The 25,212-nt window shown below is 39.5% G+C and overlaps 1 protein-coding gene across 1 annotated transcript; it reads left to right on the top strand.

Annotated features, from left to right (window-relative positions):
- The first annotated feature begins 19,411 nt into the window (after nucleotides 1–19,411).
- On the top strand, nucleotides 19,412–20,906 carry LOC147630882 (protein JINGUBANG-like). Its single transcript, XM_086808965.1, has one exon. It carries the CDS (start codon nucleotides 19,425–19,427, stop codon nucleotides 20,718–20,720), a length of 1,296 nt encoding a protein of 431 aa, XP_086665091.1. The 5' UTR covers nucleotides 19,412–19,424; the 3' UTR covers nucleotides 20,721–20,906.
- Nucleotides 20,907–25,212: the final 4,306 nt, after the last annotated feature.

The following is a 25,212-nucleotide window of genomic DNA, read 5'->3' as shown; positions in this document are numbered from 1 at the left end:
ATGAATGTAGATGTGGATGTGGATGTGGATGTATGAATGTGAATGTGGATGTGGATGTGGATGTGGATGTATGAATGTGAATGTGGATGTATGAATGTGAATGGAGATGTGGATGTATGAATGTGGATGTGGACATGGATGTGAAAATGGATGTATGGATGTGGATGAGGATGTGGAAATGGATGTATGGATGTATGGATGTGGATGTGGAAATGGATGTATGGATGTGGATGTGGACGTACGAATAAGGATGTGTATGTAGAATAATGAATGCGAATGTGTGTGTGAAATGATGTGATGTCGATATGAGTGAATGGATGAGATGTGATGACATGTGAATAAATGATATGTGATGTGAATGAATCTGATGATGTGATGAGATGGAAAATGATGTGATTGGATGAGAATGAGTACACATATGAATGGAATGTGGAATAAGTAATGTGGACTGATGAGGGATAATGTGGAAAGACGAGAGTTCATTATAGAAACTGTATTTGTGACCTGTTTGTAAATGACGGTTTTATGTCAAGAATGCTGGGAAAGCATTTTGTGACGAGAGTTCATTATAGAAACTGTATTTGTGACCTGTTTGTAAATGATGGTTTTATGTCAAGAATGCTGGGAAAGCATTTTGACCGTCTTATGATTAAGGTCGTAGAGACCTAACTGATAAAGTTGCAATAGCTGACGGAGAGTCAACGGAGGACGTCTCGCGTAGCATGGTCGGCCGAGGTCTTGACCAGCCTCGGTTTGATTTAAATGGTGAGCTTCCACTACGGTGGATGAGGGACCAAGGAAGCGGCCTATGAGTGAAGCGCTAGGTGACCTGCGAAGGATCCTAGAGGGTGCTGACCATACCGTGCTCGGGCTCTAGATACCCACACGTGCGTCGTGGAAGATATTGGAACAAGGAGTAAGAGTTGTTTTCTGAAATCGGGCATGGATCTGGTTGATTGACCGTACTGGTCCTCAACGAATGTGTCCATGGCTCTTTTATATGGATCTGTTGGTTGATCTTGCTGATCTTCAATGGAGATTCCATCTTGATTTTTATAAGTGATTATATTGTCGGTTACTATGAGCTAGAAACTACTTTCATCAAAATTGAATTTATGCATAAATAGATGCATAAAAGAAAGTTTTTATTCTAAAAGAGCTATTTTTCATTGGATTTAGTTTTTATGCATGAGAAGATGCATAAGAGAAATTCTTTTATTCTAAAAGTGTAATTCCTACTTGATTGGATTTATGCATGGAAAGATGTATAAAGAATTTATTTTTAATCCAAAAGTGTTATTCTCATCAATTTTGATTTTATGCATAAATAGATGCATAAAGATTTTTATTTTTAACTCAAAAGAGTTATTTTCATCAATTTTGATTTTATGCATAAATAGATGCATAAAGAATTTTATTTTTTATTCCAAAAGAGTTATTCTTATCAATTTTGATTTATACATAGAAAGATGCATAAAGAATTTTATTTTTAATTCAAAAGAGTTATTTTTATCAATTTTGATTTTATGCATAAACAGATGCATAAAGAATTTTATTTTTAATTCAAAAGAGTTATTTTCATCAATTTTGATTTTATGCATAAATAGATGCATAAAGAATTTTATTTTTAATCCAAAAGAGTTATTCTTATCAATTTTGATTTTATGCATAGAAAGATGCATAAAAGAACTATTTTATTTCAGAAGTATTATTTTCATTGAAATTGAAATTATGCATAGATAGATGTATAAAAGATTTATTTTTATTTTGAAAGTTAAAATAGAATTTATGCATAATAAAATGCATAAAAGGTTTATTTTTAATTCGAAAGTGTTATTTTTCTTAAAATTAAATTTATGCCTAAATAGATGCATAAAAGGATTTTTATAAAAGTGTTATTCCTACTAAAGTTGTCTTTATGCCTAATTAGATGCGTAAAGAATCTTTATATCAAAAAATTAGAATTCTCTTACATTCTATAAATAGATGTGATGAGATGTGAAAGGAATCAGATAGATGTAAATGGATGGATGGAAGTGATATGAATCAGATAGATGTAAATGGATGGAAGTGATATGAATCAGATAAATGAAAATGGATGAATGGATGTGATGTCCTATAAATTAGGATGTGAATGAATGGTATAGGATGTGAAGAAATGTGATAGCATGTGAATCCTGATATGAATGAATGATAAGGGATGTGAATGAATGACGGCATGTGAATGCGGATATGAAAGTGGATGTATGAATGTGGATGTGGAAATGGATGTGTGGATGTATGAATGTAGATGTGGATGTGGATGTGGATGTATGAATGTGGATATGGAAATGGATGTGTGGATGTATGAATGTAGATGTGGATGTGGATGTATGAATGTGGATGTGGAAATAGATGTATGGATGTATGAATGTAGATGTGGATGTGGATGTATGAATGTCGATATGAAAATGGATGTGTAGATGTATGAATGTAGATATAGATGTGGATGTATGAATGTGGATATGGAAATAGATGTGTGGATGTATGAATGTAGATGTGGATGTGGATGTGTGGATGTGGATATGGATGTGCATGTATGAATGCGAATGCGGATGTGAAAATAGATGTGTGGATGTATGAATGTGAATGGGGATGTGGATGTATGAATGTGGATGTGGATATGGATGTGAAAATGGATGTATGAATGTGGATGAGGATGTGGAAATGGATGTATGGATATGGATGTGGATGTGGATGTGGACGTACGAATGTGGATGTGTATGTAGAATAATGAATGCGAATGTGTATGTGAAATGATGTGATGTTGATATGAGTGAATGGATGAGATGTGATGACATGTAAATTGGGATGTGAATAAATGATATGTGATGACATGTAAATTGGGATGTGAATAAATGATATGTGATGTGAATGAATATGATGTGATGAGATGGAAAATGATGTGATTGGATGAGAATGAGTACACATATGAATGGAATGTGGAATAAGTAATATGGACTGATGAGGGATAATGTGGAAAGCTGAGAGTTCATTTTAGAAACTGTATTTGTGACCTGTATGTAAATGACTGTTTTATGTCAACAATGCTGGGAAAGCATTTTGACCGTCTTGTGATTAAGGTCGTGGAGACCTAACTGATAAAGTCGCAACAGCTGATGGAGAGTCAACGGAGGACGTCTCACGTAGCATGGTCGGTCGAGGTCTTGACCAGCCTCGGCTCGATTTAACTGGTGAGCTTTCGATATGGTGGATGAGGGACCAAGGAAGCGGCCTATGAGTGAAGTGCTAGGTGACCTGCGAAGCATTAGGACCTCAATGGAAGGCTTCTTGGGCCCTTTTATTTGGCAGTTTAAGGGAGTCAAACCTTTTCTCTTAAGAAGAAATGTTTTCTAATTAGAAGCTTCAAAACGGCTACTTTATTCGAATTTGAATTTTGGGGGGAAAATGGAATTTAAAATCTAGCGGATAAAACCATATCATGTAACATATCTATGGAAAGCTCTTGATGCATAGATCACAGATCTGTAATCTCCGCTCAAATCGGAGCTTGTATGTAGAAGTTATGGAGGTCCGAAAATTGTAAAATTGCCCCCCCCCCCCCCCCCCTTTTGGGAGAAAAAGTGCACCCTTTGACCACTCTTACACCTCTCTTAAAAACCCAACATTTCAGTCCACATGGCAACCCCCCATTTGGCTATTCCTTAATCACCTTGATTAGGCTTGGGCAAATTAAAGGGCCCAAGAAGACCCCATTCAATTCCTAATGATCCTAGAGGGTGCTGACCATATAGTGCTCGGGCTCTGGGTCACCGAAGATACCCACACGTGCATCGTGGAAGATATTGGAACAAGGTGTAAGAGTTGTTTTCTGAAATCGGGCATGGATCTGGTTGATTGACCTTGCTGGTCTTCAAACAACGGATGAGTCCATGGCTCTTTATATGGATCTGTTAGTTGATCGTGCTGATCTTAAACGGAGATTCCATCTTGATTTTTATAAGTGATTATATTGTCGGTTACTATGAGCTAGGAACTATCGAAAAGGCCCTTGAGTGAATAGGTGGTGAGCGTTCTGGTTGCCAATGATGCCATAAGTACACTGATGAAGGAATGATTGGAAATAAGGATTCAACCAGAGATTTTGAGGATTGTGATCAGCGACACAATGGTTTCATTAAAGGATTGTTTTAAAGATAGCTGATGATGCTCAGAAAAAGGCAATTTCATATTGGGTGTGTAAGTGGTGTGACTAGTTTTATGTTTGCATGAACATCCGGCTAGGGGGCCTGGGAACTCTTTTCCCTGGTACCTAGGATAAAACCTAACCAAATTCCGAATTGGATCCCATCACTACAGCGGTTGGCTAACCCATGGGACTAGATGGGGTTAGGCTGGACTGATGGATCCGTAAATCGAGACTCAATTTCTATTTAGTTCGATAGATGAAGTAAATTCCGGACAAAAAAATTGTTCTACAGAAAAGAATCAATGGTTGTGCCTCTCAATGAGGAAAAAAGGGTTGGTCTTTATGATCCAAGTATAGTCTTTTTCCCTGATCTGACTATGGGACTTACGGGTTCGGTCAGATGAACTAAGGCTTTTGACTACGTTAGGGAAAAGTTATCCTCGAGGAATCGCCCGTGCTTTTCGGATAAGGAAAGTTTTTCCGGGTTCGGTTTTTGGAAGAACCGATGGATTAGTCTCTTATCCAGATATCCGTGGTGGGCGAGGCCCCGAGTGTGGGATCCTGCCCCACGCAAGAAATGCTACCTCCGTTGCTAGCACCCTTGTTTTTGTTGCGAGGAGAGGACAGGGATCTTACATGAGAGAATGGTATGGGGGGCAAAGGCATCAATTCATGTGGTTTCTAATAAGCGTGGATCATACTTGGAGAGTATTTAACACCATCTGTTAATCACCTGCTAGACCCCCAGTTGTTTGGTCAGTGGGATGAGGTATAAACCTGACTGTGGATGAGATTCAAGAATTGGAGGCTGGTGGGTTTGTGTTGCAAAAGGAAAAATTCAGGAAGCAAATTATGTAGGACAACGGTCATCAGATATGGCAATCAAGCGAATAGATTCGATAATTTCAAGTATAACTATGGTCTTTGAGCATTGGGTTATTAAAGTTGGGCAGATGGAAGTGTTTGTAATTGAGTCTGAGGAATCACTATTGCGTAATGAAAAATACCGGGTGACTATGGGAAAGAATCCATCATGCACATGTACCGATTTTCAAATCAGGGTAGGTGCTAGATGACCATATTGTGCATGCAAGCACCTTTACTTTGTATATTTACGTATCTTTGGATTAGATGCGAACCATAATATATTCATACATCAACCGACTCTAAAAAAAAAAAGGACCTAATGAGAATGTTCAACAGCAGGAGAACAATGTGAAAAGGACCTAGTACTGTTTGATGACATTATACTGTAGTTTTGAAAAGATCCTTTATGTTAATAATAAAATGTTCGATGTCTCAATTATCTAGTAAGGACTATTTAATTTTTTTAAATGTTTTAGCAAGAGAATTAATATGGTTATATGTCAATGCCTTAAATATGTTCATTCCATTCATCTACTTCTCCAAAAAAAAAGTGGATAGACATGCATCTACTTTTCCAAATTAAGGGAAAAGCCATGCATGTACTTTTCTAAATTTAGGGAAAAGCCAAGAATAGACTTTTCTAAATTTAGTGGGTAACCCTGCAAATTAGCTTTTTGCTTTTTTCTTTGTGTATTTATAAATTTGACCTCTGCCTCTTACTCTTATCCTCACTTCTCCAAATCTTGTTGCCTCCCTCTCCCTCTTGTTGACTCCCTCGCCCTCTCTATTGTTCACTTCCTTACAACCCTTAAGACCATCAACTACCTTTTTTCATCTCTAATGGCTTCTTCTAATGGACTTAGCTATACTCTGAAGGAAACCCTGGAAAGGGTTTGCAAAGATTTATGCAACAAAATAGGTGGAGATGCAATAGAACATCTCAAAATCACGGTAGAGGCCCCCAAATCTTTGGACAAAGATGGTAGCGGATGAGTCTATTGATTTTGAAGATTTGTTTGTGTGGAACATGAAGATTGGAAGCGTCATTTGGTACTTGGCGAAGTTTTGGATATATTGCTGAAGAGACGGAGGAGCCCTTACAGGAGGAGTTAAAGAAAAAAGTGGCCAAAAAAGTGTATAGGTGTAGATCCATAGGTAGTTATAGTACGTTTTCAATTTTAAACAATGGTAGATTGTAGTAGCCCATGTAATAACCTTTTTTTGGAATAAAGTGGTTTCAACTATAGATCACCATGTCTTTTGTATTAATTGTGGGTTTGTTGTTGTTATGATTAATATATCAAATTCTTGGTTTATTATATGTTTTGAATAGCAGCGTCATGTTCTTATGTCTCTCACTCCCTCTCTCTCACTCTCTCACTCCCTCTTCCTCTCAAATAATTAGGTAATGATCTCAATCATAATTGAAAAATTATTGACCTTAATAAATTTGCATTCTTCATTGCTTCTTATGCAAGGCATAGTAAATAGCTTGTATGTATAAATCTTGAAATTATTCACCTTGTTAATTGTACTCACATGCAAAGATATGCCGTCACATGAAAAAGATTTAAATGCTATGAAATCATCTGCAAAGGACATGTAGTACCATGAAATCACATGCACATATAATAACATCCACATGCAATAACATCTATATAGGGAGGGTGGGACAAGGAGAGAGAGGGAGGGAGGAATGGAGGGAGAGAGAGAGAGAGAGAGAGAGAGAGAGAGAGGGAGGGTGGTAGAGTGAAAGGGAGGGAAGAGAGAGGGGGAGGGTGGGAGAAGTTGAGAGAGGGTAGTGTTGGCTGGGCGGTGGTGGGACAAGGAGAGAGAGAGGGAAGAGGGTGGGAGAAGGAGAGAAGGGGCGGTGGAAGACTGAAAGGGAGGGAGAGGGAGGGTGGAAGAGAGAAAGGAAGGGAGAGACGAGAGAGAGGGAGGGTGGGAGAGATGAGAGAGAGACGAGAGAGGGAGTTGTGTCCACACTCTACTAACCCTAGCTAATGTCCACACACTATGACCAACTGGACACGCGATCATTTATGTCTCACACATATTCCTACCTAATCTGCCAGCACATAGCATAGCTGGCTCACACTGACATCAAGCTTGAATCTCAACAGCCCCTCTCAAGCTCATGATGTACTGCCGATGAAGATGTAGATGAGCTTGGGATATCAAGACTCTCAACACTCCCCCTCAAGCTCATCCCATGTACTCCCAACATAGTCCAGAAGTACTCAAACTTCTCCCTGCTAAGTGGCTTCATAAAGATGTCTGCCACCTGCTCATCAGTCTTCACATAGTGAAGATCAACTATACCATCCAGCACCTTCTCTCTGACAAAGTGATAATGGACCTCTATGTGTTTGGTCCTCGCATGAAACACTGGATTCTCTGCCAACTGTATACTGCTCATGTTGTCACAATGAATGACAACTTTGTCATCAAGAGGCTCACATAAATCTGCCAAGAGACTCTTTAACCAAACTGCCTCACAAGTAGCAATGGCTGCACCTCTGTACTCAGCCTCTGTACTAGATAAAGCAACGAATCTGCTGTAGAAACCTGAAATCCAAGGGAGATAAGATATCTGCTCATCTTATCACTCTAAGCACGAGGTGCTTGCTTCAGACCATATAATGCCTTCTTCAATCTGCATACATGAGTGGGATACTTTGGGTGTACATACCCTTCTGGCTGTGCCATATACACTTCTTCTTGTAGATCACCATTTAGAAATGCATTTTTCACATCCATTTGATGCATTTCCCAACCATTTGCTGCAACCATAGCAATGACTGCTCTCACTGTTCCCATCTTTGCCAGGAAGCATCCAAAACCTTGCAGGGTAAGGACAATCTCATTAAGTAAACAATAATTGCCTAAGCTGTTTGATTCACATCTCTGTCCTAGATCACTTCTTTGGAATACATTCCAATCATGCATAGAACCTGCCCAACCAATGTCATAATCCCAAACCAAGCGGTTAGAAGCAATGGTCATCTGCAAAATTATAGAATGAAACCCCTTCCGATTAAAGAAGTCCTCATGGTGCACATGAGGGGCAATAATTGGAACATGGCTACCATCCACTGCACCAATGACAAACGGAATGCCATGTATTGCCTGAAATCCTTTAGCCATGATACGCATCCTATTTAAAGAAGGTCATTCAATGATTCTTTTATTTCCCCTGGATTCTTGCGTAAGTTAGTCCTAAATAAAAAAATAGGGAAACCTATGCAAGTAGAATTGGCCAGTGGGAACATACTGCATTCAGTTTAATCTAGATGGAAATGCGATAGACTGCTAGTTCAGAGTCTTACCCTTGGGAATCCTTGAACGGAATCCTTGGAATGGATTGGCTCGACAAAAATCAGGCTGACATTCACTGTCACAATGGAACCATCTTGCTCCTCAACCTACACGGGAATTGAGTCCAAGGAACTGGAATTTTTGGAAACCTGTCAACAGGATATCTGACCCTCTGGGATCTCCGCAGTGCATGCGGGTCACTCTGTACACCTGTAACTCTAGCATGTGGTGGCACATATCTATCCTGCCTAGCACCAGGTGTGCGTAAAACAGGTATGCCAAGCTCCTCATCCAAACTCTCAGAACTAGATGACTCATAACCTATGATTCCAATTCCTTCGACTTTCTTCTTTCCTTTATCCATAGCACTACTCCCAGTGCTCACACTCTCAGTGCTCACACTCTCATGCCTCAAACGTCGTGACCATGGACGTACACTGCTACTCTCAGCCTCTGCTGCTGCTGGCCCAGACATAGTAGTAGAACTAGAACTTGCTTGTGGCAAGTTCACAGGCACATCAGCCTCAAGTGACTCAACAACACCTTCATCTTTTGCTTTGTACCAACTAGCAAGCTCATCAAACACCACATCACGTGAGATGACCACTTGTCTAGTTTGTGGATTATAACATTTGTATGCCTTTCGATCCTGTGCATATCCAACAAATACACATTTCTCTGCTTTAGGATCCAACTTCCTTCTTCTTTCATCAGGCACATGTACATAAGCTATGCATCCAAAAACTTTAAGATGTCCAATGTCTGGCCTGTAACCTGTGAGCCGCATCTCTGGCGTGCTTCCATGAATGGCTGCTGTAGGTGTTTTGTTTAGAATATACACTGCAGTAGCACATGCTTCTGCCCAATAGTAATCTGGCATGCTCTTTTCATTGAGCATCGCCCTTGCCACTTCACATATGACTCTATTCTCTCTCAGCCACACCATTCTGCTGACATTAGGACCTCAATGGAAGGCTTCTTGGGCCCTTTTATTTGGCAGTTTAAGGGAGTCAAACCTTTTCTCTTAAGAAGAAACGTTTTCTAATTAGAAGCTTCAAAACGGCTACTTTATTCGAATTTGAATTTTGGAGGGAAAATGAAATTTAAAATCTAGCGGATAAAACCATATCATGTAACATGTCTATGGAAAGCTCTTGATGCGTAGATCACGGATCTATAATCTCCGCTCAAATCGGAGCTTGTATGTAGAAGTTATGGAGGTCCGAAAATTGTAAAATTGCCCCCCCCCCCCTTTTTGGGGAAAAAGTGCACCCTTTGACCACTCTTACACCTCTCTTAAAAACCCAACATTTCAGTCCACATGGCAACCCCCTATTTGGCTATTCCTTAATCACCTTGATTAGGCTTGGGCAAATTAAAGGGCCCAAGAAGACCCCATTCACTTCCTAATGGGTGTATACCTGCAAGTCAATTGTCTTCTTATTCCATGCTTCCTCAAGAAATGCTCAAAAGCTTTTGAGGTGTATTCACCACCTCCATCTGTTCTCAAACATTTAATCCAATAGCCATATTGCTTTTCTGCAAAAGCTTTGAAATCCATGAACTTTTCCAACACTTCACTCTTCTCTCTCAGAAAGTATATCCATGTCATCCTGCTGAAATCATCTATGAATGTAACATAGTATAAACTGCCTTTGATAGATGGGTTTTGTGCAGGACCCCATACATCACTGTGTACTATCTCAAGTGGCCTGTTACTCATATTTCCTTCTCTAGGAAACCTCAACCTTGCCTGCTTTCCAAACTGACAGGCTTCACACACATGCATATGTCCATCATATTTGAACCTAGGCAATCCATTGACAATGCCTCTTGTTTGCATGTTCTTTAATCTCTGTATATTGACATGTCCAATCCTCTTATGCCACATATCAATGCCACATTCTTGCTCTTTGAGAACATAGCTGATTTTAGCTCAGGAATTCTAGCATCTAGCTTAAACAATCTGCCTTCTTTCTTGCCTTTAGCAATCACTCTACATCCATGTTTGAAATCTTCAATGAAGCATCAAACGAACCTGTAATCCCTGTTCTACCATTTGACCAACTGAGGCCAAGCTTTTAGTGATCGAAGGCACATACAACACATCTGACATAGACTTTGTCTGACCATTGTGCATGACCAATGGTATACTTCCAACATGTGTAATGACATGCTGGGTATCATCACCTGTTTCCACATAGCCTTTCACTTCCATAGGCTTCATATGCTCAAACCATTCACCATGACATGTCATATGGTTTGATGCTCCTGAGTCCATATACCATGTGTCATCATTCTCAGCATTTGTCGTCATAGAACCCACAACATGCTTCATAGCAAACAAATGATTTGTAGTTCCATCATTGCTGCTTGATGCATAGTTTCCACCATGTTGTGCATAATTTCCACCATAATGACCACCACGTTGTGCTCTTCCCCCTCTCAAATCATTCTGTTTGCAGAAATAATCTCTCGCCATATGACCATATTTGCCATAGTAATGGCATTCCACATCTTGCATAGAATTTTGTTGGCCTTGCCAACGTCCTCGACCACGGGGGTACCTCTGCCTCTCTGAGGTGCATATCCACGACCACCTTGAGCACCATATGAAGGCTGAAAATTTTGTTGTACCACCACGTCCACGTGATGTGAATCTCCCCCTACCTCTAAAACCTCTCTGCGAGTAGAAAGCCTGATTTCTGCCATCATCATGGCTAGTAGATGCATCCAGAAATGAATCACTGAGCTTGATTTCCTCAACCAACAAGAGTGAAACCAACTCATCGAAGTCGGGTAGACCTGTACTCCTCATTGAGATAGATGTATCAAAGGATTTGTATTCCTTGCCAAGACCACGCAAGGTAATATCCACCAAATCATCATCAGGCATGGGGGAATTTATTGTGGCCAATGCATCTGCAAACTTCTTGATTTCTTGCACATAATCATGTATGTTCCTTTTATTCCTTTTCACATTGTGTATCTGCTGTCGCAACAACTGAGACTTGCGAGCACTCGTATCTGTATTAAACATCTTGACCAAAGTATCCCATGCATCTTTGGGATTCTCAGCATCCTGTATGTGTATGAGCATAGCAACAGAAATACATATAGACAAATAATGCAGCACTTTGAATGCTCTCTCTGACCATTGCTTATGAGCAATAAGCTGCTGCTGTGTAGGTTGTCGAGGTAGCTCAGGCTCAGGCTCAGGCTCAGGCTCAGCACCTGTAATGAGATTCCAAAATCCTTTCCCTTTCAAGAAACTCCTTATCCTGTACTTCCATGCCTGGAAGTTCTTCCTATCCAGCTTTTCACCAACAATCTGAACTGGATTATCCGACATGTTGCTCAATGCGTACACCTTTCGCACACTTCAAATCGGTAAATGAGCCTTCCTCAACTCAACCACACTTCAATGAATGTTCCATATACTGCAAGGTAGCCAACAAACTCCAAATTTGATGTAGAAAATCAACCTGTAATCATCCAGGATGAACTGACTCACGCAGTGCGGGATACCCTGAATTGACACGCCTTCCAAGACTCCAAATCATGATATAATGGTGCAATCAAGTATGGGCAAATTGCATTGACACCTAATCAACCTCAATGTTGAGTATCAACACCATCTAACATGTGTACATATCAATTTTTGAAAACCCCTTTCTCTGTTAATGGAAAAACCAGAAAAACCAAAAAAACCAGTAGAAAATTTGCTCTAATTCCTTCAATATTTGTCCAAATTGAGCAACCAGGCATTCATTAGCTTAGCAATAGTGTCCATCAACTCCATGTAAGAGGAATTTGTCCAATTGTAAAAGACCAAAGATTAATTGCTCAATTAAAAATGCTTTGTTTCTCTGCAACCAGTGGACAGCCTGTTTTAATCAGCTCATTCCCAGCTCAATTAGGCATAATTGACCAAACAAATCACATAGCCCTCTTCTCCAAAGTATAAAGCAACCAATTGCTAAAGCAATTGTGAAAGGTATCAAGAACCCAATGAGAAATCGATCTCCTCGTGGGCAAAATGATCAAAAATTGCTCTGTTTTCACTGTTTGAGCTGCGCCGCCTGCATTTGAGGCCTTTGGGAGTGATTAGATTGCTAATTGATGAGCTAAACAAGTACCCAACACACTTGGGTATGTGTGCAATTCCCAAATGGTTGAATTTTTACCAAAAATATGCTCCAAATACATCAATTTTGAGCTTCCTCTTCTCTATTTTGTGAGAGCTCAAAAACCAGAGATTTTCATACATTCAAATGCTTCCAAAATGCTCCAAAATCACAATAGGGCTTGCATAGAAGTTTCCAATACATCTCTCATTGTCAGATACATGTTTGCTTTGCCAGATTTACATGTATTTCCACCATACATCAATGTTGCCAAGCTTTAATGGAAAGCTTCAAAAACCAGAATTTCTCTTTGCTTTGATTTGATCTATTTTGCTTTGTTTTTGCCTGTATCACCTGCAATCCGCTCAAGGATGTTTAGAAGACCTTACCCGGTAGGCCAAGCTCTCAGATCTGATAGTATTTGGTGTGCTCCAAGCTTCACAGCTCCAATGGCAAGCTTCACAGCTTCTCTTCACAACTTCTTCTCCCTCTTCTCTTCACTCACCCTAACCATAGAGGGAAGCCATGTCCACTCTCACACAAAGCATAATGCACTAATCCATAATCCACACAACACACAATGAGTTGTGTCCACACTCTACTAACCCTAGCTAATGTCCACACACTATTACCAGCTGGACACGCGGTCATTTATGTCTCACACATGTTCCTACCTAATCTGCCAGCACATAGCATAGCTGGCTCACACTGACATCGAGCTTGAATCTCAACATATGTGCCTGTGGCTCTCACAACTACCAAAGGTGTTGCTCCAAAATCAAAGAGAAAAGAAGTTGACTCTTACCCACTTCGTTGACTCTTACCTACTTAGCTCTCTCACAAACCATAGCTTTGATACCATAAAGAGAATGTGAGGGAGAGCCTTAGTTACTTATAAGAAAACACACATAAGAGAGAGAGAGAGATAGATGGTGGCTAACTTTTATTCTATCTTCTTCTCTTCTCTACAACCATAAACTAAAGAGATAAGAGTATATACTATAAGGGAGGGTACTCTCCTACTGTAACATACAATGATCAGTCCATAGTGTGAACTCGACTATATAAGCTGGCATTATAGCTATGCCATACTCTATAAATCTAAATATGGTTGTCACATAGCTTGCCATCCATTGGAGCCATATCAACCATAATCTCAGCAATTGTGCCAGTGGCATAAGTGCAAAAGATATCACCCACACCGGTCATTAATGCCCGTGCTCTCCTCGTGCTGCACTAGTTGAGCTTGGTATCTCCATGAGGAAGACTCTCCCCTGCCCAGACCTTTCTGTACCTTTCACTTCTTCAACCATTCTTAGGATGTAATGTGTTATATCCTCATTCACAGACATAGTTTAATCACAAGTTGGATGACTAAGGGTGAATCTGGAAACTTAGGGTTTCCAATGTTGTATAGACAGATGTGTTTTTCAACCACATCTCTCTATATATTTATAATTATGGTTACCAAGGTAATCCTCATACAGGCCTATGTGGCTTAAACTCTCCTCAGAAAGAATCTATTTATTATAGCAGGTTCCTTGTTGTGAGCACTTGAAGTTTCGTGGACTCTGTGAGGCCCTTGTTCTCCAGTTACATGCACACCAAATGACCTTGTGAACCATAATCATTATTTATCATTCTTTAACATATTTTATAATGGAAAATGCAAAGAAACCTTCTATATATAAAAAGAATTCAATTGGCAAAATCTCACAAATAATATTTTTAGCTCTTTACTTTCATTTAGGATAAAATTTAATTATTTTAAGTACAAACATCCTATATATGCATTGTTGTATTACATACATAAAAACTTGAAATTTGGCATTCAATAAAATGTACACTCATGCATGTGTATTAATATTAGTTATTTACCTTTCAATATATCTATAAGTAATTTTATCACTGCCATTATCTTGTGTTAAACTAGATATCATGTCTCATGTTGATTTAAGAATAGTTTTTGCATCATCACTTTCAAATCATTTGGATTCCAAACTCTTATAGTTTATGTTGAAAATAAAAACCAAACTATACAATGATTCATGATGCAAAGGAAAGTTTAAAGGGAACTACCCTAAAAAATGTTAGTGGCGGTAGATGTCTAATGTATCCTTGCCTTTTTTTTTGAAATAACTAGTGTTGTAAAAAACAAACAACACTTCAAATAACACATATGTCCTTGGATTTTTGTTTTGAAATAACCAGTGTTGTACAAAAGCAAGACAAGACTTTAAATAATAAATATTTTCCTATGTCTCTTCTAACTTGAGGTGTCAAAAAAGGTAGCATTGAAAGGGACAATGATTTGCAATGTGAAAATTATGGTAGAAATGACAATTTTATAAAGTACACTATCAATTTTATAGTATTTTAGGAAGGGAAAAAGAATAAAGCATTTTTCCATGAGTTTCATCCCCTCTAATTAAAAAATCACATTCTTTCAAATCATTTTCATATTGTGAACTAGCTTGAACCACATCTATTCTACTGTGAACTAGCTTGAACCACATCTATTCTATTGTGAAAAGGCATTGGAAAACAAATCATAAACTTTGAATAAGATTTAATAAATATAATTTCTAGTAGATTTTTATGTGGCCAATGAAATTACCCATTTCATCTATCTTATATGTTGAGCTCCCTTAAATACTCAATTCTATCTAGCATCAATGGAGTATTACGTATTGGAAGTTATTGTGCGAATTGTTGAATATGGTACCCTTTGGAATTATTGAATATGGTACCCTTTGGAATGATGACATACAATGAAAAATCAAAACACTTTGTGTATGCCAATGGGATTAGACCACACAAGTGGTGAGTCATGGACCAATGGTCTTGAGCATGATGTGAACACTCAATGTATGAGTTCTAACCAAGATTAGAGTTAGTCAAGCAAGCATAAAAGAATGAGCTTGATAAAAAAAGCATAAACATAAAGAAGACACAAATGAGAGTGTACCGTGTCCAAGATCAAGACTCAAAAAGTAACACTTAGCTTACATTTTAATCACTAAGGATTCCCACACAAAAAAGACTCTCAACACACACATGTGAGTGTGCATAGGCTCCTTATATAGACCTCACAAAGGGAGGCACCTATGCCCCACATCATCTCTACCTCCCCTATATCCCACATCAGCTCCACCTATCCTACATCTACTCCACCTCCCCTACATCAATGGTGTTAGAAATAACAAGTACTCATCCATCAATATTAGAGTGTGTAAAGGTTCAAAGGTTAAATCAAGGGTTACATTTACCCTGAGTAAAAGTCAAAGGTTAAATCAAGGGTTACATTTACCCTGAGTAAAAGTCAAATAGACTTACTATTTTAGTGCTCACTTTGATATAATTTTTGTGCCTACATAGGTCTTATCAGGCTAATGAGGAATAATGTTATGCTAGTCACTTGTGTTCATCTCTCTTATTCATACTCTTGTGTTAATCTTCACTATTAGGCTAATCTCTATGCATAACCATCAATTATTTCAACCCTAATATCTCTAGACCTGAATTCCAACGTGGTATATATATCAAAGTCGTGATCTCTAACTTTTATCATTAAGCCATAATGACAACCCATTAGCTAATCAACTCCCCTTTTTCTCCTCCTTGCAAAAAATGCAGCCTTCAATAAGCTGTTGATTACCCCCTTCATAGCCCATCTTCTTGAAAAGCAAGGATAGCACCTTGAAGCTTACACAAAGGACTTTCACCACATCAAAGGGGACCACTTGATTTGAAGGAAAACACAACTAGCTTTGTTGTTTGTCCAGCACTAAGACATAGCCCAAATGCATACTTTTTTGTGCCTATAGTTGGAGTGTGGATCTAATTCCTTTTAGCCATCTTCAATTGGGTCTACAAGCTATCCATAGCCAAACCCTTGAACCTAATTGATGACCGGATGGTGACATCCAAAGCTTTCTTTAATTTTTAACATTCTTTCCTCAAGAAAGATACCTCCAAGGAAACAATCTGAACTAAACTAAGGGATTATATACCACAACGATGGATTCAACATGACTTCTATTTGTCCATATCTAGTGAGGAGGTTATTGTTATATGTAGAAAGATATTCACATCACTATGATTATGAGCTATGATACTATGACGAGAGAAATGGGTGAATATGTGTGAGGTCAAGCAATGTCCAAGTGTGAAGGAGAAGAACTATATAGGGTACAAGGGTAGGATACATGTGCGAGACCCCTCACCCCACAATACCCTGCCAACAACACCCCTTCCCCCCCACCCCTTCCATTTCCCTTTCCCAACAACCACCAAAAAAAAACATGACACTCTTGAGGTCTGTTAAAACATTGAAAAACTTTGATGAATACAAATAATCGCCATGGCCATTGCTAGTTGAAAATTATATTGTTGCATTTCTAAGACTTTGTAACACAAGCATTTTCTCTCATTTTCATCCTTCTTTTAGCACCTTCTATAATGGAAAATGCAGCCAAACCTTCTGTATGTATATTAATCGATTTGAATAGGAGAAAGTTCACAAATAAAATAAAGCAAATATTTTTAGCTATTTTCTTTCATTAAGGCCAAAAATTGATGCTTTTAGACCTACATCCACCCTACATATATACTCTTAAGAGCATTGCGTGCATCAAAACTAATATAGCATTGTTTAAAGTGTAGGTGACGTACACTCATACATGTGTCATGATATTAGTAATTTGCCTTTAAGTACAGTTTCATTTGCATCCTCCCATTTAAATAATTAGGCCTCCAAACTCTCGTGGTTTATGTTGAAAAAGGGAAACCAACTACATACACAATGATTCATGCAAAAGGAAAGTTTAAATATAAGGGGCACTGCTCTAAACATCATTAACATTAGAGGGGGATATCTAACATATCCTACCCTTTTTTATTTGCAATAACTAGTGTTGTACAATCAAAGACAACACTTCAATTGCTATGCCACTTATTACAACCCGAGGTGTCAAAAAAAAAATAGGGCATTCAAAGGGCAATGTGAAAGATATTTGGACAATTCGAAGGTACTACGACAAATTAAGAAAATATGTAGACCTTTTTTTGGGCTGTTTTTCGAAATGGCATGTCGCAAAGTTGCGTAGAACTATAAGACTTGTATGGTGCACTGGTGTGATCTTTTGTGTGTGGCACGCGTGGTCCGGCAAAACCATGCAGAGTTCTTGCTTTTGGCGACCTCGACGCTCGGATCTTCTTTTTCAAAACCTTTCTCGTGAACTTAAAATTTCCAAAAGAATATTTAATATGATAAAAGAAATATATAAGCGAGCTTACAAAAATTCCCGTGAATGGTTGAAAATGCTAAATGGAATGGCAGCGCTTATATATATATATATATATATATATAGAAAGGGAACCTCTTAGAATCGCCGTATTTAATGGAAAGAGACTTTGGGGCTGATGCTATGGGAGGAATGTTCTAGGGCCTCAAGAAACTCTTCCTAATGTCTAGGGATTTGGTGGACACATAAATTTAACCCTCACTTTCCTCTCCAAAACTTAAAACTGCCAAAAAATTAAATAGTAAAGGCCTCAAGAAACTATCTGATTGTTGGGACAAGGTGTGGTGGGGTAGAAGGATCCTGAATAGTTTGATGAGGAGTTCAGCCTAAACTATAGGGTAGGACAAACTAGTCAGATTTGTGCCAGAAGAGCTGCAAAAAGGATGGTCCTCTATTGCCTATGATGAATCCTATTGGGTAAAATACTGGGTCTTGCACAATGGGGTCAAGCTAGATAGAGGGAGGACTAGAAACTTGTATAAGGAATTAAGAAGAACTGAGGAGAATGTGTAATAAGATTTGGAGGAGGAGAATGTGGTTTATTGCAATAAGATTTGGAGGACAAGTTGGGGTCCTAATAGTTGGAGAAAAAGATGGAAGACAATTTGGGAATTAGATATTCTTACTAAGTTTCAAGTCGTTCTTTGGAGAGTATGTATGGGAGCTCTTCCTCTTGGGTTCAAAGTGATACAGAATTTTTTTACTAATGGGTGATGTCCTAGATGCAAAAAGATGTTGTTGTCTTTGGAAAATCTAGAATAACAAGAACTGCATTGTATTTCAAAAAGTAGTTGATAAAGGGATGGATGTTCAGATAGGACTGATGTATAAATGTGTTCATACATTTGGTTAATAAATTGAATAAGGATGAGATGGTGCAGATGATTCAGGCACTGTGCAAGCAGCCTTATCTTGACTCTCTTTATATGGAAGGGGAAACAGTCAAGCATATTGGGCGGAGCCTAATTAGTTGCTATTTTTTGTATTCGAGTAATTACAGATCTGAAGCCAAGCGTAAGACCAATAAAATTTGGCCGAAGGACCAAAAGATGGTACAAAAAAATCAAGCAACCATCCCTTGTGGCTTTTATTGAGAATACTAGACCAATTGTGAAAGTTTGGTCCAAAAGGGAGATGTCTTAGAGCAACAGTCACCTACTAAAGGATGCAATTCTAAGGTCTTGATTGAAGCTTAGATATCAAATATCATGAGAAAAATCTTCTTTTGTATTTGAGAATGATAGATAGACTTTGATTTGTAACTTGTTGAATAGGGCCTAAACTATGTTAAATCAAGGGTAAAGATGTAAATACAACCTTTTGGTATATAAATATATATCTATTGGTCCAAAAGAAGAAGAAGCGCCATATCTAATGTCTTCATCGTCGGTGTGGATAGTTGGCTGTTTGCGAAACAACATGCGTTTAAGGCCCATTACACATCGCCATACCGCTGCCTGCCCATGCTGATGTGGTGGGGTATCGCAAGCAATCTCCCCCGCCCATACATAGGCGGTGGGGTATGTGTAAGGGGCCTAAGTTGTGACTTATAAATTAGCTTGATCACTCTTGTCTTGATCTCTTCCTTCCTTAGTATTGCTACCACTACGCTCTTCTATGGGTACTCTTGCTTCAGAAACCCAACACATTTTCTCGCAACAACACCTTACCGCTGACCACACACAAAGGAACACCAATAAGTATTCTCATATCAGTCTGAGCCTACGCCACTCTGACCTTCTCCTCTGCCAGTGTAGTGGCTTGGGCTCCCTTACTACTCTTGCAGCTTTAAGCTTAGGCTCAGACACGCGATTCGTTCAGTCGAAAGCTGGGGACTATAGCGGGGATACTATTCATTGCATTGCAAAGTTCACGGGGCCTAGTTATCAGGTGTCTTGTTTTCCATTGGCTTTTGATTATTTCCTTAACACTGCTTCTCCTCACGCTCGAGCTATAGGGGTCTGCTGGTCGAAGGAAGATTTAGATATCTGTCAGCGCACATGTGAGAGCTTTGGAGGGAAAGAAGGCGCTGTGAGAGCGCTGGTTGTTGCGGGTGACCGGGTGTTTAGTTCACACGAAGATTTCAAGGTTCGTGTATGGGCGAGGCCCGACAAGGATAGATGTCCGTCTGTCACCGGCCTCAAGCTGCTCGCGGCCATGCCAACCGTGCGAGACTATATCACGAGGTCATTGCTTCCACGGGGCTACGTCCAGGTGCGGCGCCACCACAAGAAGTTGTGGATCCAGCATGTGGACGCCATCTCGGCCCTGGCGGTGAACAAGAAAGTGGGCTGCTTGTACTCGGCATCGTGGGATAGAAGCGTCAAGGTGTGGAGACTACGAGACTTCAAATGCATCGAGTCCTTCAAAGCCCACGACGACGCCATCAACTCCCTTGCCATCTCGCACGACGGCTTCCTCTACACTGGTTCCGCCGACTCCAAAATCAAAGTGTGGGCGAGGCGCTCATACAAGCTGAAACACTGCCTCGTTTCCACACTAGAGGCCCACCGGTCAGCCGTGAACGCCCTCGCCCTTTGCCCAGATCAGAGCTCCCTGCTCTACTCCGGGGCCTGCGACAAGACCATCTTGGTGTGGGAAAGAGAAGACAGCACTCAACACGCCAGCTGCCTCGCGGGCACCTTGCACGGTCATTGCCACGCGGTTCTCTGCTTGGCCTCCGTGGGAGATATCCTCTGCAGCGGATCGGCAGACAAGACCATTCGAGTTTGGCAGAGAGTGACTGCACGCCTTCACTCCTGTGTGGCCGTTCTCCACGGCAACACTGGGCCTGTGAAATGCTTAAGCGTTTCTTCGTTGGAGGGGACCTTGTATTTATGCAGTGGAAGCTTGGATCACAACATCAAAGTGTGGAGAGTGAGCCTCATAGGCAAGACGGTGTTTGAAAGTTGAAGCAATAGGAGTCCAGGATAATCAAGGTCCTAAAGGAAAAACTATGTTGTATATAGAAAAACTATGTTGTATAGAGAGAGAAGATGATGTGTGCTTGTAGTTTTGGTGGTACTTTTGGTTCCCCGGTGTTGGAGCTGTTGCTTATCTTTGTTTTATTTTGCTTCTATTTTGCTTATCTTTTGGCTCCCCGGTGTTGGAGCTTTGTTCTATTTTGCTTCTATGATGGCTTCTATTTGGGCTTGTAGTAGACGAAGATGGGAGGACATTCCTATGGGGTAAGTATTGCAATCAAGCTTTTCGATAAACACACTTGTTAGTTGGTTGATGCCTTAGGGCCTAATGTCTTGTCATAAGCTACCACTAATCAAGTCATTAACAAAGTCAAAATGATATGCAGCATAAGGAGTCTTCCCCTTCACCTCCCCTTCAGGGTGGTTGCAGGATCAGGGTGCCCAGTTTTGTCCACTCAGGCATCCTGTAAACAGTAAAAAAACAGGCATTTGTTTACCTTTAGTGGGCCAATCTTTCCTAGCTAACGAAAAGTGAACTTTTTCATGAATACTACTTTTTTATTTAAAAAAAGATATTTTAAAAATATAAAAATTTGTATTACATTATAAGATTCTTCATATTCTAGCATTTTTTAGTAGCTCACTTATTGGATTTTTACTCTTTCTTTACATTAGGGGAAGGTTGAGGTCTATAGGGGTCCTTTAAGACGCCATATGATTAAAAGGTTATTAAGGAAAAGGGCCAATCATGTGATGCCATGTATACAAAAATGTTTGGTGATTAAAGGTAGTCAAAAGATTCTCTAGAAGATGTCTTTTTGTACTTTTCATTCCCAAAAAGTACACTTTGCATATTCATATAAAACAATTTATTGAAAGCACACTTTGCATGCATAAACTAATGCCCAACCTTAGGAGAGGGGGGCTTTATCCATCCTGTTTGAAACTTCATAGCCCCTCCCCACTTCTTGCCTCTACTCATATATAGTGCATCAACCATCATGAGAAAGCCATTACAAACTTGAGACCTCTCCCATGAACTTGAGGCCTCTTACCCCCTCGGCTCTTGAAGATGAGAGAGAAGTCTTCTCTTTGTTGTAGGGTAAACTTGTTAGTGTGCACATTTTTGTTAGCTTGAATTAATTTGTAAGCATAAATTAATGCCCAACCTTAGGAGAGGGGTGTGTTACATCCATGTGGCACTACAATCTTCATGTTTGAAACTTTAGAACCCCTCCCATCTTCTTGCCATCTAGTCATACACAATGCATCAGCCTATCATGAGAAATCCATTGCAAACTTAATACCTCCCCCAAGAACGTGAGGCCTCTCCCCACCTCCTTAGCTCTTGAGAATGAGAGAGAAGGCTTCTTTATCTTATATATGAGCAACAGATCATAGAAGCTAGATCTTCACCTTTTTTACACAAACAAAGGTCATAGAGCTTCTTTGTGCTGTATGAGAAGAAAGAGAGAGAACATCTTTGTTTTGTACGAGAGAGAGAGAGAGAGAGAGAGAGAGAGAGAGAGAGAGAGAGAGAGAGAGAGAGAGAGAGAGAATCTATAATACCATAAGATATAGAGATAGTGTGAAAGGTTCTTCTCCTATGAGAGAGAATATTTGTTTGGTGAAATTTCTAGACAGCATCAATGAGATCACGCCATGCAGGACTATGTGAGAGAAAAGACTTGTCTGATAAAGATCACACCATTTAGGACTATGTGAGAGAAAAGACTTGTCTAATAAAAGTTCGAGAGAGGAATTGTTAAGACCATGCCATGGACCTATTAAAATGAGAATATTCAAAAGAATTTTTACTAAGATAGGCAAGAACTTGATTATAAGGCAGGAAGGAGATTCTCAACCTTAAATCCACCTTGTTAACCACACTAGTGTGGTTATGCTTCTTGTAATCCATTATTATGTAACCACGCTAAGTGCTTAATAAAGAATTTAAAGATATATGGGATGACCAAGCTTATGACTTGTGTAATGGTAGTCATAGGAATGAGCCTAGATGTATATAAAGCTAGGAAGTCAATTTTGGGCCCCCAATTGTAAATGGGTGGCCGAACATTGTAAAAAGTGAGCTCATGTATATAAGTGTTTATGAAATATGAAAAGACACAATCCCATTTATCACAATTGAGTATTTCCTTCTCTCCCTATCTCTTACTCTCTTGTGTTTATGGCTATAAGCTTATGTTTGTGAATTCTTGCTTGCTTGATTGTGGTGTATGCATGGAGTGGATGGTGCTAGTCTTATCTTCTCTTCTCTTCTCCCTTCTCTTGTCTCCCTCTCAAGATCCCTCTTGCATGCAGATAGGCATTCAGTGGAGCTAGAGATTTGCATAGCTCCCTTCTTCCTTGCGCACTTCCTAGCTTGTGGATCTCCAATTGAGTGACACAAGTGGAGGTAGAGTGAGCCCCTAGCGGACTCACATCGGGGAGTTAACCCTCATTATGGTTGGCTAAATATGAAAGTCTCCGATGACCCTTGCATGGAATCATTCTCTTCCTCTCTTGTGCAAGGTAGTATGTTTTGGGCTAACATCTTTGGTGCAATTTTCAGGGATTAGCATTTAGCTTAGGGTCCTCCATACATTTTCACTTGCTAGAGCCATCACATAGCCCAGTTGGAGTGTGCAAATCCATTGGTGGTTGCATGCTGGATGTGTTTGGTTGCTTGTTATTTTGATTTTGTTTACTCTTGCCATGGAGATCAATGGAGCATGAGGAGCATCGAAGTCTTCATCGGATGCAGACGACACTTGAGTAGGGGCTTAAACCTTACTCTTGAGATTCATGCAATTTTTGGTTTTGTGTAACATTTGTCAAGTTTTGCACAATTAGCTTAATCCTCCAATTAATCTTAGGTAATTAGGTTTTGTTACTCAAAAAGAGGTGGTCTTTCTTGAGCCTTGGTTGCGAGAGAAGGTAATTTTTTGATGCTCTGCTACATAGCTGAGCAACCAAGCGAGAGAAGATGATTTTTTGATGCCTACCATGTAGTTGAGGCAAACCATTTCTTGTTGTCTGCTGTCGCACGTCGATTTCTTGCTACCACTGTCGCATCACACTATAAGAGAAGGCATCATTAGTAGCGTTTTACGTTACGCCATTATTAGCATCACTGATGAGCGGTACTGGATAAGCACCACTATTAAAGTTGTTATTAGCATCGTTGTTATTAACCTTGTAATTTTTTTGTGCATGGACTCATCCATCTTTTGCATGTATCCTTTTCCATGTGGCACATGTGACACCATTTGTTCATCCTCATGCATGAATCTAGGAATAGATGGATCAATTTCTTTTAGATATTGAGAGATGTATACGAGAGATTCTTGCACCAACCATCCCTCTATCATGCTTCTTTCTGGCCTTGCCATCTGCCTCACAAATCCCTTCAAGGTTTTCATGAAGCGTTCAAGAAAAAACATCCACTGGCTATGAACAACGCCACATATAGCCACCTCATCCACCAAATGTAGCAAAAGTGCAATTGAGTTGTGAGTATGCTTCTTGGAAAGCTTTCTTCAATCATACACACTGCCTCAATTGACTCAACTCGAGCCTTCTCAATGGAATTTGGATGAATCTCCTTTTACACTATCCACCTATTCAAAAAATGAAGAAATGATAAATTAATCAAGAATAGATAATTTCAAAGCTATGTGTTATACCAAACACACAAATCTATAGTTTTGATTAGAACTCACCTTGCGATTCCATATAATTTATAGATGGCATTTCGAGCTTTCTCTTCTCTGCACCCACCAATTGATATTGGAAGTATGAACTAGTGAAATAAATTTTTAAAAATAAAAAAAAGATCAGTATAGAGTCCACACAACATAAACTGAGGAGTGCCCAAAAATAGATATGGTTCTATGCGTACCTACATCATCTTATGCCAATCATGTGATTTGAGACCATACAATTGATTCTTATCCCTCTTTTTTATTATTGTAAATGCAGCCTTTAATGAGTGCATTACAATGTTTGGTGTACAAAAAGATGAAATTTTATTCTTGACATTATCTTGTCTTGTCAACCTCCATGGCGCCTTTGGTAAAACAGCCTTGTCATTGACTACCCTTGGCCATGCATTGTCCATGTGTATGAAATCCTTTAGGTCATCCCTTATTGCATGGTTTCTTTTTTACCAATTAGATGGTCCCAAATCATTGACGCCACATTCTAAAAAATGTGCATTGGATCCAAAATATGATTTGTTCTTAACTGTGTCCATTATGGTAGACAATAGAAGATTGAGTACCTTTTCATGCCCGCAAGTGCTGTGATGGGAGTAACCCTCCATCTCTCCCACTCTCTCCATCTACCCACCTTCTCTCCAATGGCATTGTAGGAGGTGAATGCCACATGGCTTCCTACTCTGCAACTCTCATCACAATCATAGAAACCTTTGATGGAGCATAATTAGGGTGGTTTGGAGGGAAAAATTGATGATGTTCATC

The sequence above is a fragment of the Cibotium barometz genome, chromosome 15 (genome assembly GCF_041138505.1).
Source record: "Cibotium barometz isolate CiBa-2024 chromosome 15, ASM4113850v1, whole genome shotgun sequence".
Lineage (NCBI taxonomy): Eukaryota > Viridiplantae > Streptophyta > Polypodiopsida > Cyatheales > Cibotiaceae > Cibotium > Cibotium barometz.
Note: the sequence above shows the minus strand (reverse complement) of the source record. Positions and strands in the feature narration are given on the sequence as shown.